The following is a 15,374-nucleotide window of genomic DNA, read 5'->3' as shown; positions in this document are numbered from 1 at the left end:
ATGGCAGACCCATTATGTTTCAAGCAGATATTTATTGTATATTATTTTTTCTCTTATATGTAAGTGGGAATCAATCTGCCTTCATTTTTATAAAAAAATAATTTGAAGACAAAAATAAATACTAAATGGTATTTATTATCTCCCTTGCCCATTGGAACTTGTCAATTTAATGTAGGTAAAGCATTATCTATCTCATTTCTTCCTTTGGATTCTCTTGCACAGCAGAAATCTAGTAAGTTGCATGGGGAGGAAAAAAAATGGCAAACTGTTAGGTAAACAGAATAGAGAGAGGAATTATTCTAACATGATTAAATCTATCTTCTAGTAATCCTGTCACTAAATTATGATGAATTAGAACTGGGTTAGAAAGGAGCTCACATGTGCTGCAACAACAGACACCTGGTCGTTCTTTCCCAAAGAGTGAAGCATCAAATGTGTGTTACAACAAGTTTATTTTTGTAGTTCAAACAGAGAGCCATTTTTGTTGGATGTGTAATTTGGAAGTTTTGTTTACATTATGTCCTTAGGGATTTTTTTTTGTTTTAACAGCATACAGCTTGACAGAAATACACTACCCAGAAAGGGACTAAGGTATATATTTCTCTCAGCACATTTGCTGCCTTTCTTTCTCTGTTGTTACTTGAACTTTGTGTGCTGTCTTTCTTCCTCTTTGTTTGCAATGAAGCACCTGATATTGAGGATGAAATCACTTTTAATCCTTTCTTCAGCCCGAGGAGTAGGGGAGGTAGCCCTCAGGTGGAGTTGCTCATAGAGGACAAGACCCAAATTAAATTCAGTGGAAATGTCATTGATGGGGGCAGCAACTTTTGATAGAATGCAGAACTCACTTCTGAAAATTTAGATAAAATTAATTTATCTAAATTCTTACTTTTTGCATCTTGGAGGTATACGTTTGCAAACCCTCAAAACCTGTGTAGTCTACAGATGTAGCCAGTTACCATGGAAAGGATGCTTTCATTTGAAGCAAGGAGAATATTTTTCATCCTTAGAGGACACATACTGTAATTAGGTATAAACCTTTAATGAATCCTTTTGATAAAAAGTTGCTCGAGTTTTAATTTTTGTTTTTTTAAGAGTGTATCAATTTAATACAAATCTGTCTAGTATTACATAATCTCAATAACTTTTCAGTTCATCATAAAAAATAAAATGAAAATTGCACACTTTTATCTGAGGAGAAGACACAGAATTAACCGTTAACGAAGCAGTAACACTGCACGAACATACAGTTGATTGGTGCTGAGAATTACTTTGGTGAAAATGAGTCCTGGCCAGCCAGGCCTTACCACACCATCCCTGTTCTCTCCAGCTCCTTAGCAGACAGCATGCAATTATTCCATTTCAAGTTTTTGTTCTGGAGTGTGTTTTCCAATAAAGCAGAACATTTTCCCTACTTAAAAAAAAATTCAGATATGAAGTCAAGTGGCATTTTAACCAAATGAATATTTTCTTTTATTAAAAAAAGAGGGCTGCTAGTTTATGTTCCATCTCCTCTGCCTTTCTCTGACCACCACTCCGCTTCCCTGGCCTCCAGCCTATTGTCGTTCACCACTTGAGTCCCTGTTTTCACCCTTTTTACATCCTCCTGCGCACTGAGCTTCCGAGTCCTTCTCAGTTAACTTGGCTGTCTGCTCATTGTTTATGATTTTCAATTATATATCTCACAAAAGCATAATTTTCTGTTCAAAATTCTCTTTTCTCTCCCTGTGAGATTCAAACAGATGGTGTCAAATCATCTGGAAGAACTAAGCAATTATAATTAGATTTAACCTGATTGAGAACGTTGTTTAGTCTGAAGAGTAAGCTCCTCTGCTCTGCTCTCTCGTCCTGGTCGGGCTCTGCCCCCTGAGAGGTGCTCAGGCGTCTTAGCTGTGCTGTTTTGCAGATACACCCCATCATCTCGGCAGGCCAGCCAGGAAGAGGGCAAAGAGTGGCTGCGCTCGCATTCGACCGGAGGCCTGCAGGACACCGGCAGCCAGTCGCCTCTGCTCTCCCCTTCCGCCATGTCATCTTCTGCCGCGGGAAAATACCACTTCTCCAACTTGGGTAACATGTTCTCAAACATCAGTTTCATCTCGTTTCTTTCACCGCCACCCTCAGAGGAGCCCTGGTGGCTCTCCATAATAACTGTTCATTTGAAGAGGAGACAAAAGTACCCTAACAGGATCTTTTATTTGTGTGGTTGCTTACTGTTCATGAAATAATTTCCAAATGTTACGCCATTGAATGGTCACGACAGCAACCTGACGCAGGTGGTCATTTTATGGTCCAGGATCCAGAGGGTCACAGAGTTCAAATGACCTGATAGAAATCCCACCAGTGGTAAGAAGCAGAGGCAAATGGTTCATTCCAGAACACCCGACTTGTTCAAGTCTAGGGATTTTCTTAGTCTTCTTAAAAACAATTAAACATCCCCTTGTGTTATTTTTAAAATGTATTTTTATATTCTTATAACAAAATTGATAATCTATTTGCAGAAAACTAGAAAATAGAAATAATTATTAAGAAGAAAAAATATGTGATTGTATGACTCCAAAATCATTTGTTTTAATATTTTTAAGTTAACCCTCTCCTTAAAATGCACATGAGAATTTTATTAAGGTAATGCGCTGCTAACATTTTTGGGTAAATATGATGAAAAATAAATGACTAACTAGCTTAGTCATTGGGTTATTGTACTTTGTGCTTAGCATCACTTATATAAAATATAAACCATTTGTATAAATATCATAGAAAACACAGGGAAGAATGACAAATAATGAAAGACATCTAATCATGTCAGTTATTTGATAGATCCAATGTTTGTCACCCAAAAGAAAATGTTTGGATAAAACTTTATTTACTAATGATAACAATGTGGTGAGGCATCTGAAACTGAGTGAGACTCGTTGTCATCTTCCCATGAATGACAGCAATTGCTCAGATTCATTTTTCACCTTGCTGCAAGGGTTACCATGTAGAAACATCACTATCAGCCTATAACTTCCAAGTTCTATGTATTTGATAGACCCTTCTAAATGCAGGGTGATGTTTAAACAAACGCCTGTGCATGGAGTTTCTACGTTTGTGCTTCCAGGGGTCCCTCCGCCTTGAATGACCTTCTGCCACAGTCTCTGTATTCACCCTTCAGAATTAACCCCTTTCTTCTGTACTCATGGAAGGATAGAATCTGAGTTGGAAAAGGCCTACATCAAAATACAAAATGATTGAGAGTCTTTGCCTGGAAACTTCTAAAGTGTCTTCTTGGGAAATTTAGATCGCTTGTATTTTCTTTTCCATTTTCTGTTTTTGAATTTGCTTTCCCATTAAAGTGACATATTCTTCTCTAAAGAGAAACCTGCAGACTCTAGGAAGACAGTCTTTTCTTTGCAGTGGCTAGCAGAAAATACCATGTTATTATATTTCTAGCATGAACAGTAGAGGTAACTTGCTGGTTTTGTTGGAAATTATTTTAGAAATTGACACACTGCTGTCATGAAAGTGCTGGAAGACCAGAAGAGTTCCACTGGACGTTTCCGAGGCAGACTCTTGGCTTACCTTACATAGGGACACCCTGTAAACTCATGTTTTCGTAAGAGTTGGAATCCTGTTTTCATGTCTAATCGCCCACTATTTTCATCATCCAAGCCCCAGGACAATGTGCTGTGTGTGTTCTGTTTTTCAGTAAGCCCAACCAATCTGTCTCAGTTTAACCTCCCTGGGCCCAGCATGATGCGCTCCAATAGCATCCCAGCCCAGGACTCCTCCTTCGATCTCTACGATGACTCCCAGCTCTGCGGGAGTGCCACGTCTCTGGAGGAGAGGCCACGTGCCATCAGTCATTCAGGCTCGTTTCGAGACAGCATGGAAGAAGGTATGTGTGCAGGGAAATGAAGATGAAGATGCTTTAGCTCTGAGATGAAAACTATCACATCACTCATATCATAAGAATTCCTGAGGAATAAACAAATAAGTGTGACTTATGTTTAAAGAGCCTTGAAGCTTGAAGCAGTTTTAGTTTGCATTGGTTTTTCTTTCTTTATGCATTTGGAAATATGCCAGAAATTGTTCAGATTAATACCAGGCTATAGAATAGTTCAGAATAAAATCTAATATAAAAATTTGCATAATTATAGAGACTGTTTGCCCTAATGTATCAAATGTCAAAATGAATGTTTTGTTTGACATCTCATTAAAGGGCCATAAGATTTATGAGTCAGAAAAATTATCTTATGAAGCTACCACATGTTGCTGGCTTTCACTCTCAGAAACTCCCTCTTGTGTTAGTTTTTATGTCATTTTGAATTCATACTGTGTCTACTTTTTGCTTTATTAGCTACATTTCCTTATTTAATGCAACGGAATTCTCACTTGTCCTAATAAATTTATTTATAGTTGTAAAGGTCTACCAAAACACTTTATAATCCATCTATTTGAAAAACTCAGGAAGCTTAATTGATTTTCAAATGTGTATAATTTTCTAACCTACATAACCTCAAATATCGAATTTGGCAATAATATGGAGAGATTTTCCACTTTGATTTTAGTGAATGATTCTAGGTACCCATAAAGGAAAATTGCGGCATTTGTGAAGCATATCAGTCAGAGATGAAAGTAAATGTAAAAATTCAAATTGATTAGAATAAAATCAAACATGAAATCAGCCATCCTACCCTGGTCCTTAACAGTTATGTATAAAAGAAGGGACTCCAGGCCTGGAAATACATTAGGGCTTAAGCCTCTGGCCGTCCATTTCTTTATGGTATAAACTTGAAAAAATTTCCTAACTTTATTATTTCTAATTTCTACATCTGTGATTTCACAGGTTTGTCATGAGGATGAAATTAAAGAAGTTTTGTTATTTTTTCTTCCCCTTTCCTACCTTCTTATATAAAGTATCTTCTGACTGAAAACTAGGCAGTTATGAAAATTTGCTCATGATTTTCAGAATACCACTGTACATTTAACATGCTGGCACTAAATCAGTTAACCACAATTGGCACTGTTTTTTGGGATATTAACCAAACCACTGAGTTTGCCTGACAAAGAGTGAGTTACACACTGTGAGTCTGCTGATTACTGCAGTGCAGGTAGAAAACAAGGTAACTAATCTGAAATGTTGTCATTGCTTTTCTCATGTGGTCCGGTCACTGTCTTCATAGACAGGCCTCTTACAATACTGTAAAAATAATATGCTAAGCACACTGATGGATCTCTAGAGTGCCTCATTTACACGTAGAATGCTGCTGTTCTTGTGCTGGGAAATTTGGGCCTTTCGTTTAAGAGAATTAAATAATATGAATTTCGGAATGCCAGCTTGAGGGGAAAGTTGGCTTTTTGATGGCCACTCACCAAATACTGAACTCTTATAATTCTTAAATTGTAGTCTAGAATCAAGAAATTATTGGACTGGAGGGACAGAAGAGAGTTTAATGGCACACTGCCCAGTGCTCAAAGTGGAAGATGAGGAAACTAAGCCTCTAAACTATAAGGTCACAGACCTGTAAATATTAAGTGATCATAAGTAATAAACAGCAAAAATAAGGCTGAAGATGGGATCTCCCAAGTCATTGTTCATCTTTCTTCTACCATAATATATAGTTCATACCAGTGCTGTATTAGTTATTAGGGGTTGAAAGAGTGTGCTTTTTTAAGAAAAAATGACTAACAATTTTGCATATCTCACTGAGTGGTAGTGCTTGTGATTTTCCCCGTCCTCTCCAGACCAGGTTGTAAGCCCCCCCATGTGCTCTGGTGGTACCCAAGACATCGCTTTTGATAGTACTTCTATTACTCTATTGTAGTTATCTTTTTAGTTGTGTGTCTACTTCTTTTTGAGCTCCTAGGATAATGTCATTCATTTCCGTAGTCCTGGAATCCAGCAAGGGCCTCTCGCATTTCGTGTACTCAGCCAATGTTTATTCAATGGATGAATAAGCTGAAATAACTTCACACTATCCCATAATGAAAAGATGAAAGATTTTTCTACAAATACAATTTTGCACATTTTACCCACATTTTGGGCTTAATAAGTTGCACATGCACCAATATAAAGCAGTCTATTGTTTGTGATCATATTTTGATATACCTAGATAAAAGACAGGCTGTGATCTCCATTCTTAATTTCTGTGAGACACCACCTTGAAATAAGGAGTATTTTTTCTATTATGAAAATTATAAAACAAACAATAATTCTCATTTAAAAAAGCATAATCAACCCATCACAGATAATGTTGAATAAAGTTGGATAAAATGTTTTCTTCCCTAAAAGTACATGGAGAAAATACTAATAGTAGATCTTTGTTGTATAAAAATAAAGTCAAATGAATAAAATACATAAAGCTCTTTAAAGTTCAAAAGTTTCTGGCAACTGTAATTAAGTTTTCATGATTTTCTGATTGTTAATTATGTGGGAATTTGCCCTGGCTTTCAGTACGTGCAGACCATCCTCTCTGTAACGTGATGAATGAGGTACTTTGGGGGGGTAGGTATGCAATCTTTCCATAGCTCAACATTTTTATGTCCCAAAAAGTGACAGCAGACTTATTCTCAGATTCTTACGTCAGGCAGGTACTATTTTATTTCCCTATTTACCACTCTTTAATGAAGACCTGGTGTTCCTGAGAGACTTCTTCATGTGACCTTCTCTCCTTTCTTGCTCTCTCCAGTTCACGGCTCTTCGTTATCACTGGTCTCCAGCACTTCTTCTCTGTACTCGACAGTAAGTATTGGCTGTTAAGAAAAAGCCTTTGCCAAGCCCACAATTAATTAAATAGACTGACATTTACACAGAAGATGCACAGTGAAATGAGAACTCTAAGTGAAAAATTCTAAGCTACTGCATAACCAGTGAGCTGGCAAATGTTACAATAGCTCTGCTCTTGTCCACTCACGTGTGCTTCCACTTGACTTTTGTGTACTTGTTATCATCAGTTTATGGAAGGAAAACCAAACTTCACAAAACCTGTTGGGGTGGAACACGGAATCCCTGAAAGTGTGCACTAAGCCGCGTGGCAATTTGATAATATCGAATAGTTTTGGTTGTTGGTTCCTTGTGCCTTGACTGATTATTGTTCCATGGTACTTTTTTCATTTTATTTTTTAAGTTTATTTTTGAGAAGATTATGCCAAAATGTAAAGACCTCAGCAGCTTAGAGATTTTTTTAATAATCAAATAGAACATGATCTCTAAAACCCTATTTCTTAAGAGAGAAATGCCAGTGTGCTAACTTATTTTCCCAATATGTTACATTATATTTCATTTTTTGCCAAAGTGACTATTCTAGTTAATACAATTTCATCTTTTTAAAAAGTAGTCTTTAGGAATTTATGTTTTTCAAGAGGCAGCTTTCATGCTTAGGCAAGAGTGAGGTGTATTTGGTTTATCAGATCTCACTGAGACTTGACTATTATGAATAATCCTTAGTCTTTCATGGAAATGTGAACATTTTGAAAAAAAAAATGTGCACAGCCTTGACTGTTAAATGAGTAATTTGGTTCAAATGTTATGTCCTTCTTTTTATAAGTTCATCTTAATGTGCATTGCTTTACATAGTCAAAATTAGGCTATCATTGGCAAAGACAACATTTTTCTTATCATTTCTCCTTTTAATAATTAAAATTGCCAGTAGGTTCTATAATGGAAGAAACCAGTGTTAATGTTGAGATAAATCTACTCTGTTAAACAAATGGATAAAGAAGCGAAAGCTACGGAAACGTACTAGAAAAATGCGGAAGAGAAATACGTTAAGAGTTAGTGTTCCTCCCAGTAGGCCAGCACCACAGCCTGCCAGGAAGATGTATTCCAGCTGAAACCATTGCAACTGACGTCTCTGTGTAACATTGAAAGATGCAACATCATTATAATCATATTTTAAATATATACAAAAGCAACATTTGGATAAAACAGCCTTTATGAAGCCTAAGAAAGACTCAAGAATAAAAAGAGCACAGGTTGAAAAAAAACAGATGGCTAATTAGTATATACCAGAGTCCAATAGATCTTTCTGCGATAATGAAACTGCCCTATAGCTGCTGTCTAATACCAGACCACATGTGGTTATTGAGTATTTGCAGAGTGTCTGGTGTGACAGAGGAACTGAATGTTTTGTTTTAATTAATTTAAAACTAAATAAGCACATGTGCCAAGTAGCTACTATATTGGATACTGCAGGTTTATTGAGAACAGGAGGTATATTTTAAAATGCTGGCTTTATGATGTATAAAGGTAGAGATAGATATGGTGAATACAGGGTTGGGCAAAGGGGGGTTTACAGTTGTTTGTATGGAAAATAATACAATAATTAATAAGGAATAAGACAAGCATAAACTCCATGTTTCATGTACTTGCAAGTGCAAACCTCCTTTTGCCTTACTCTGTGTATGTCAGAATAGTAAGGACAATTAAGAAACATAAATGAGAAGCACCATTTTAAGAGTGCAATATAAAAAGGGAAAAGATGAAAATAAAGAGACTATATATACATATTTATAGGTCAACATTTAGAGATGAATTAGGCCCTGGTATTAAGTGTGAAAAGGATGGCTTAGGTGATTGAGCCACATGAGAAGATGATACTATTAGGAAATTCGTAAATTTAGTTGTATTAGAAATTATGTAAATTATATAGTTGAATTAACAAGTAATCTATAATAAAACAATTCAAAAATGCGTATCTGGAGCACTGATAGAACAATTAAAGATGGTGAAGTCTCTTTCTCTGGCTGCCTTTACCATGCACTGAGATTTGATTGGCAGTGATAAAATATCTTGAGTCCTTTCAAATATGAAGTTAAAGGTGATTTATCACTGTTTTTTATGCCTTCTTAAGGACTCTGGATAAAGGTTCTGTTGATTTCCATTCTTGTCCGACTATATCAGTAATTATTATGTGGCATCAATCAAGTTGCTACATTTCTTTGAACTAAATCTATAAAGTAAAATTCGAAAACAACAGATTTATCTATGGCTCTCCTGAAATAACTAGAGATCAGGGATATTGCATAACATAAATTACAAAAAAATATTAATTGCATGGCTCTAGGAAGCACCATCCACATCCCAGTCTGTGCAACAGCATCTTTTTTTTTTTTTGACGCATGCAGTGCACAACTAACATAACTCTGTGTGATGTTCCTTCTTAAAATAATTTGTGTTTGGGGGAAAAGTGTTAACGTTTTGGGGGAGAATATTAGGCATTAGGTAAAATACTGCTCTTATTAAAACCATGGTTATAAACCATGTTTACTCTAACACTCAATAATGCAATTTGTGGAATTATATATTTTGCTTAAAAATATTAAAGCAAACTAACAAATATGGTTTGTTGGAAAGAACAATTACCTATAAAAGCACCACTCTAACCAACTCCATTGGAAGAATTCTTTCTTCACATGTAGCTCTGTTAGAACCTCCACCAATTATGATTTGGTAAACTTTTCCCAGTGTATTTGTTATAAGATTGTGTGAATCACCTTCTAAAACCTTGAGCAGGAAGAGTCAGGGAGGCTGCAAACTGGTTACAAAGTACAGGCCCAGTCTGATCTGCCAAATTATTACCTTCAGGAAACTTAGAGTTTCTATGTTTGTTTTTTAGTCTAAACCAACACTGTAAAATCTGGGGCTTTTATCTACAAAATAAAAAAGGTTTAAATTTCTTTTTCAAATAACTGGAGTATCTAAGGACACTGAGATGAAATTCCTCCAGGTTTACAGGCCCCTGGCATCACCACCTTGAGGTATTAGCTCGTGCTTTCAGGCAGGTCCCAGTCCCCACCATCTCTTTTTTTCCTCCTGAGGTAGGGTTTGGGTTGTTACTATTGTGCTGGGCATTTCTCACAGGGGAGAACAAAAGATACTCTAGGGAGCTATGTGATGTTGTGTTAAGGACCCAGAACCCTTTTTACTCTTTATATGCCAAAACTTGTAATGCATGTACATATTTTATTCTTGCAATAGTTGTTTTTGACTGGATACATATTAAAATTTTTGTTTAACCTGGTTTGTACTTGAAATCCAATTTATGTTGGTTTGATAAGAGCAAGGGCCCTGTTTAGTTCATTTTGGACCCTTCTAGCATTTTTACTAAACACAGCTAATATAAGGTAATTTTTTTAACTTGTAAGTTTAAATGGACAAATGGTCAATTAATGGCTTCAAATATATTCAATAAAGAAAAATTGAATATGTTTTTATCTTGCCAAGGTGTTTGGTAATGCTTCCCATTCTTCAGAATATTGGGCTTGCTTTAAAACCATCATTTAGGGGAGTTCTCAGGATGGTGGCCTAGGTAAATGCTGTAATCACCTCCACATAACCACCAAAATTACAACTAAACTACTGAACAACCATTATTCAGAACCACCAAAAGTGGAGCTGAATGGAAATCCTATAACTATGGAATTGAAGAAGAAATCACGTCTAGACTGGTAGGAGGGGCAGAGAGACAGAACAGGTTGGACCCACACCCAGATGTGATAGATAAAAATTAGGAGGGGTCCCAGCCCCATACCAGGCCCTCCAGTCAGGGCTCCAGTGACAGGAAGATAAGTCTCCATAACTTCTGGCTGTAAAAACTAGTGGAGATTGAGGTTGTGGAAGACAGAAACTGCTGGAGTCTTAGACAGTTCTGCTTAAAAGGCCAGGGCATGGACTTAACTCAGGTGCACTCCATCTGAGCTCCAGCACAGGGGCAATGGACTGAAAGGTACCAGCGACATACAGGGAAGAACTAAAGTGTCCATCATCAGAGCAAGTGGTGGAGGACAGCTTTTTCCCAGACAGAAGTGCTGGCAGACACCATTAGTCCTTTGATGGGCCCTCCCCCCAACAGAGCCAACAGGCAGGAGCCACCTTAGTCTCCATCAACCTGCCTCACACTGTTTGCCCTACTCTGGTGATTCCCTGAGGCTCTGCCCCAACCAATTTTGGGCCCACCAAGCTGTTTCCAGTGGCTTCTTTATAGGAATGGTTTGTTGTACCTCTAGTTTCAGACTTTCCTAAATTCTATTGTACAAGCAGCCTCTGGCCTCATTAAGCCCCATACCTCTCACTGAGTGTCCGCGGACCCAGCACTAGCAGCAGCCAGCCTTGGTTCACAGCTTAGCCATGCTTGAGCACCACCAAGCCCAGCACAAGTAGCAGCCATCTGCAGATCCCTTTATAGCTTAGTCTAGGTGGCCCTGGGCAGAATACAGGCAGTGGCTGACCTTGGCCTGTACTTCCTGGGAGGCCCCAGAGCCTGCATATTCAGTGAACAGCTTCATACCACTTCAGAGTACCATCACCAAACCACCCCCACAAGTGATAGTCTCAAGGGGCAGCCTCAGCAGGCACCAGAGCCCTGCTGAAATAAGTACAGTTCTGTGTAGAGCACCCTGCACAGCTGATCTTCCACAGAGGGCAAAGATTGGTGATCAGTGGTCACAGCCACTCCTTGCAGCTGATTGACCTGGATAAATCCCTCCCATTGACCTACCAACAGCAATCAAGGCTCAATTACAAGAGGAGGGTACACATAGCCCACACAGTGAGTGTACCTTGAGTACCCAGCTTGGGTAATAGGGGAGACTGTGCCACCAGGACCTACAGGACACCTGCCACATTAGGCCACCCTACCAAGTCAGGTAGTCATAGCAGCTTTACCTAATGCATGGAAACAAACACAGGGAGGCTGCCAAAACGAGCAGCCAAAGAAACATGGCCCAAATGAAGAACAGAACAAAACTTCAGAAAAAAGAACTAAATGAAATGAATATAAACAATCTACTAGATGCACAGTTCAAAACACTAGTATAAGTATGCACAATGAATTTAGTGAGAACTTCAACAGCATAACAATGGACATAGAAACCATAAGAGAACGATTCAGAAATGAAAAATACACTGATAAACATAAAGACAATTTACTGGAAATCAACGTGGATAAAGCTGAAAATCAAACTAACAATTTGGAATGTAAGGAAGCAAAAAACAACCAATCAGAACAACAAGAAGAAAAAAGAATCCAGAATAATGATGATAGTATGTGGGACAACTTCAAGTGTCCCAACGTTTGTATTACGGGAGTGCCAGAAGAAGAGAGAGAACAAGAAATTGAAAACCTATTTGAGACTTCCGCCAAGATGGAGGCAAAGGTGGAAGCACTACGCTTTCTCACACAACCAAGTTTAAAAACAACATAGTTTTAGCAATAAAAACACAGCCAAAACACAGAAAATTGAACTACACGGAAATCTGACAACAATGAACCCTTCAGCCAAACTGGTAAGAGGGGCAGAGCCAGCAGCAGAGCGGGGTTGGGCATGAAAGATCCACTGGAATGACCAGGGCTTGCAACCCAGGTGCGCAACCCAGGCGTGCCGGCAGCTGTAGGTGGATCCCAGGTGTGGAGTAGTGGGCAGACCCTCTGAGGGCGCAAGGCGATGGAGTCACTGAGGGCTGACCACGGTTACACATTCGAGCGCAGATAAACCGGTGAAGGAGCAAAGCAGTGAGACAGACCGTGCAGGCCCCAGTGGCAGAAAGTGGCAGAGAGGACCGCCATTGTCCCTCTCTGACCATGTCCCCACATACAGCATCACAAACCAGCGACCTGGGTGGCTCCGCCCTGGTGAACACCTTCTCGTCGGTAACAGGCATGAACAGATCAAAACATGGCTCAAGAACAACTCAGAGCCCCAGAACCAATAAATCTAAGCAATGAAGAAATAGCCAAACTTTCAGATGCACAGTTCAAAACACTGGTGATCAGGATGCTCACAGAACTGGTTGATTATAGTCACAAATTAGAGGAACATATGAAGGCTAAACTAATTGGAATGAATGGAAATGCACAGGAAACCAATAGTAATGGAAAGGAAACTGGGACTCAAATCAAAGGAGTGGACCAGAAGGAGGAGAAAAAATGACCAAACAGAAAAGGATGAAGAAATGAAAATTCAAAAAAAAATGAGGAGAGGCTTAGGAACCTCCAGGACATCTTTAAACGCTCCAACTTCCGAATTATAGGGGTACCAGAAGGGGAAGAGGAACAACTACCAGTGGAAAACTTATTTGAACAAATAATAAAGGAGAATTTCCCCAATCTGGCAAAGGAAATAGACTTCCAGGAAATCCAGGAAGCTCAGAGAGTCCCAAAGAACTTGGACCCAAGAAGGAACACACCAAGGCACATCATCATTATATTAGCCAAGATTAAAATGAGAGAGAGAATTCTAGAATCAGCAAGAGATAAGGGAACAGTCACCTACAAAGGAGTTCCTATCAGACTGTCAGCAGATTTCTCAAAAGAGACCTTGCAGGCAAGAAGAGGCTGGAAAGAAGTATTCCAAGTCATGGAATCCAAAGACCTACATCCAAGATTGATCTATCCAGCAAAGCTTTCATTTAGAATGGAAGGGCAGATAAAGTGCTTCTCAGATAAGATCAAATTCAAGGAGTTCATCATCACCAAGCCCTTAGTATATGAAATGTTAAAGGGACTTATCTAAGAAAAAGAAGATAAAAAAGATGAACAGTGAAAGGACAGCAAACTCACAGTTACTAAGAACCACACCTAAAACAAAAGCAAACTAAGAGGACAGCTAGATCAGGAGCAGAACCATAGAAATGAAGATCTCAAGGAGGGTTAGCAACAGGGGAGTGGGAAAAGGAGAAGGGGGGAGAAGGTACAGAGAATAAGTAGCAGAGACGGTAGGTAGAAAATAGATAGGGGGGAGGGCAAGAATAGTATGGGAAATGTGGAAGCTAAAGAACTTGAGACACATGGTCATAAACTAAAGGGGGGGATGGTGGGGGAGGGGTGTGCAGGGTGGAGGGGAATGAAGGGGGGAATAGACCTGTAATGGCATAGTCAATAAAATATATTAAAAAAGAAGTGGGGGGTGGGCTGGGTGGAGGGAGCAAAGGGGGAAAAAGTGAGACAACTGTAATAATATAAACAATAAAATACTTTAAAAAATTTTTTAAATGAAGGTGAGGAAATGAAGGTCATCACTATGAAATGTTTAGAAGTTTGCAAGCAGGAAGAGACATATAGAGTGATGGTTAAGGAATAGCTCTATTGAGGAAAGGTGTTTGGGGGGCATAAGAGGACTAAATGGTGATGGGAAAAGACAGTAAAAATAAACAAATAAAATGTTAGTGATATAAAAAAAAAGAAACCCTATTTGAAAAAATAATGACAGAAAACTCCCCTAACAAGATAAAGAAAATAGCCATACAAGCCTAGCAAGTACAACGAGTCCCAAACAAGATTAACCTAAAGAGGCCCACACCAATACATAATAATTAAAATGCTGAAGGTTAATGACTAAGAGAGAATCTTAAAAGTAGCAAGAGAAAAGCAGTTGGTTACCTACAAGGGAGCTCCCATAAGACTGTCAGCTGATTTCTCAAAAGAAACTTTGCAGGCTACAAGGGAATGGTAAGAGATATTTAGAGTCATGAAAAGCAGGGACCTATAGCCAAGATTGCTCTACCCAGCAAAGCTATCATTTAGAATTAAAGGGCAGATAAAAAGCTTCTCAGACAAGAAAAAAATAAAATTTTATCATCACCAAACCATTTTTACATGAAATGTTAAAGGGACTTATGTAAGACGAAGAAGAAGATCAAAACTATGAACAATAAAATGGCAAGAAATATATATATATCAATAGTTGAATCTAAAAACCAAAATAAATGAACAAGCAAAACAGAGATACAATCACAGACAGAACATTTTGATGGTTGCCAGTTGGGAGAAAGGTTGGGGGGATGGGCAAAAGAGTTCACCTTTTTTTTTAGGAATTAAAAAGTACAGATTGGTGGTTACAGAATAGTTATGGCGATATAAAGTACAGCAAATGAGATATAGTAACCAGAAAATATATATACATGATGCATATAAATGGTGTGGGTATTACCTGAGGGAGTGGGAAGTCTGGGTGGAGGGGATGAAAAGGGAAAAACTGAAACAACTGTAATAGCATGAACAATAAAATATAATTTAAATGAACAAAAACTCATTTTATATGGCAAGTAGTCATATCATGCTTAACACACTGAAAAAAATATAATATTACTATTCTGGTTCATTTCTTTGACTTGGTAGTAACACCTACCCTCTGTTAACAACCAAGTGTAGGAAAGAAGCTAGATATTAAAGAAAAAGGTAATTCTAAAAAGTCAGCAACAAGAAAAGTAATTATATACAGTATGTAGAGAATTAATATTTAATAATTATAATTTTAACTAGTATAAGTAGCTTCTCCAGGGCATTTTCAATTTTTAAAAAGTGACTATTTATTTATTGACCAAAAGAAATAGTTCACTAAAGATAAAATGCATTGCTTGTTTTGAATACACAAATTATTTGTTAAATGTCAGTTTT

At 38.0% G+C, this 15,374-nt stretch overlaps 1 protein-coding gene across 3 annotated transcripts in view; it reads left to right on the top strand.

Moving 5' to 3' along the window:
* NAV3 (neuron navigator 3) overlaps nucleotides 1-15,374 on the top strand; it is a 346,564-nt gene that overhangs the window by 257,021 nt on the left and 74,169 nt on the right. For all 3 annotated transcript variants that reach the window (XM_053658773.1, XM_053658772.1, XM_053658771.1), the window contains exons 17-20: nucleotides 550-591; nucleotides 1,907-2,067; nucleotides 3,686-3,874; nucleotides 6,669-6,721. In XM_053658773.1, the coding sequence (XP_053514748.1) occupies nucleotides 550-591; nucleotides 1,907-2,067; nucleotides 3,686-3,874; nucleotides 6,669-6,721 (445 nt within the window). The remainder of the gene's footprint in view (nucleotides 1-549; nucleotides 592-1,906; nucleotides 2,068-3,685; nucleotides 3,875-6,668; nucleotides 6,722-15,374) is intronic.

The sequence above is a fragment of the Artibeus jamaicensis genome, unplaced genomic scaffold (assembly GCF_021234435.1).
Source record: "Artibeus jamaicensis isolate MK-2021 breed Jamaican fruit bat unplaced genomic scaffold, CSHL_Jam_final scaffold_584, whole genome shotgun sequence".
Lineage (NCBI taxonomy): Eukaryota > Metazoa > Chordata > Mammalia > Chiroptera > Phyllostomidae > Artibeus > Artibeus jamaicensis.
The sequence above is the reverse complement of the archived record's forward strand: the minus strand, read 5'-3'. Positions and strand labels throughout refer to the sequence as shown.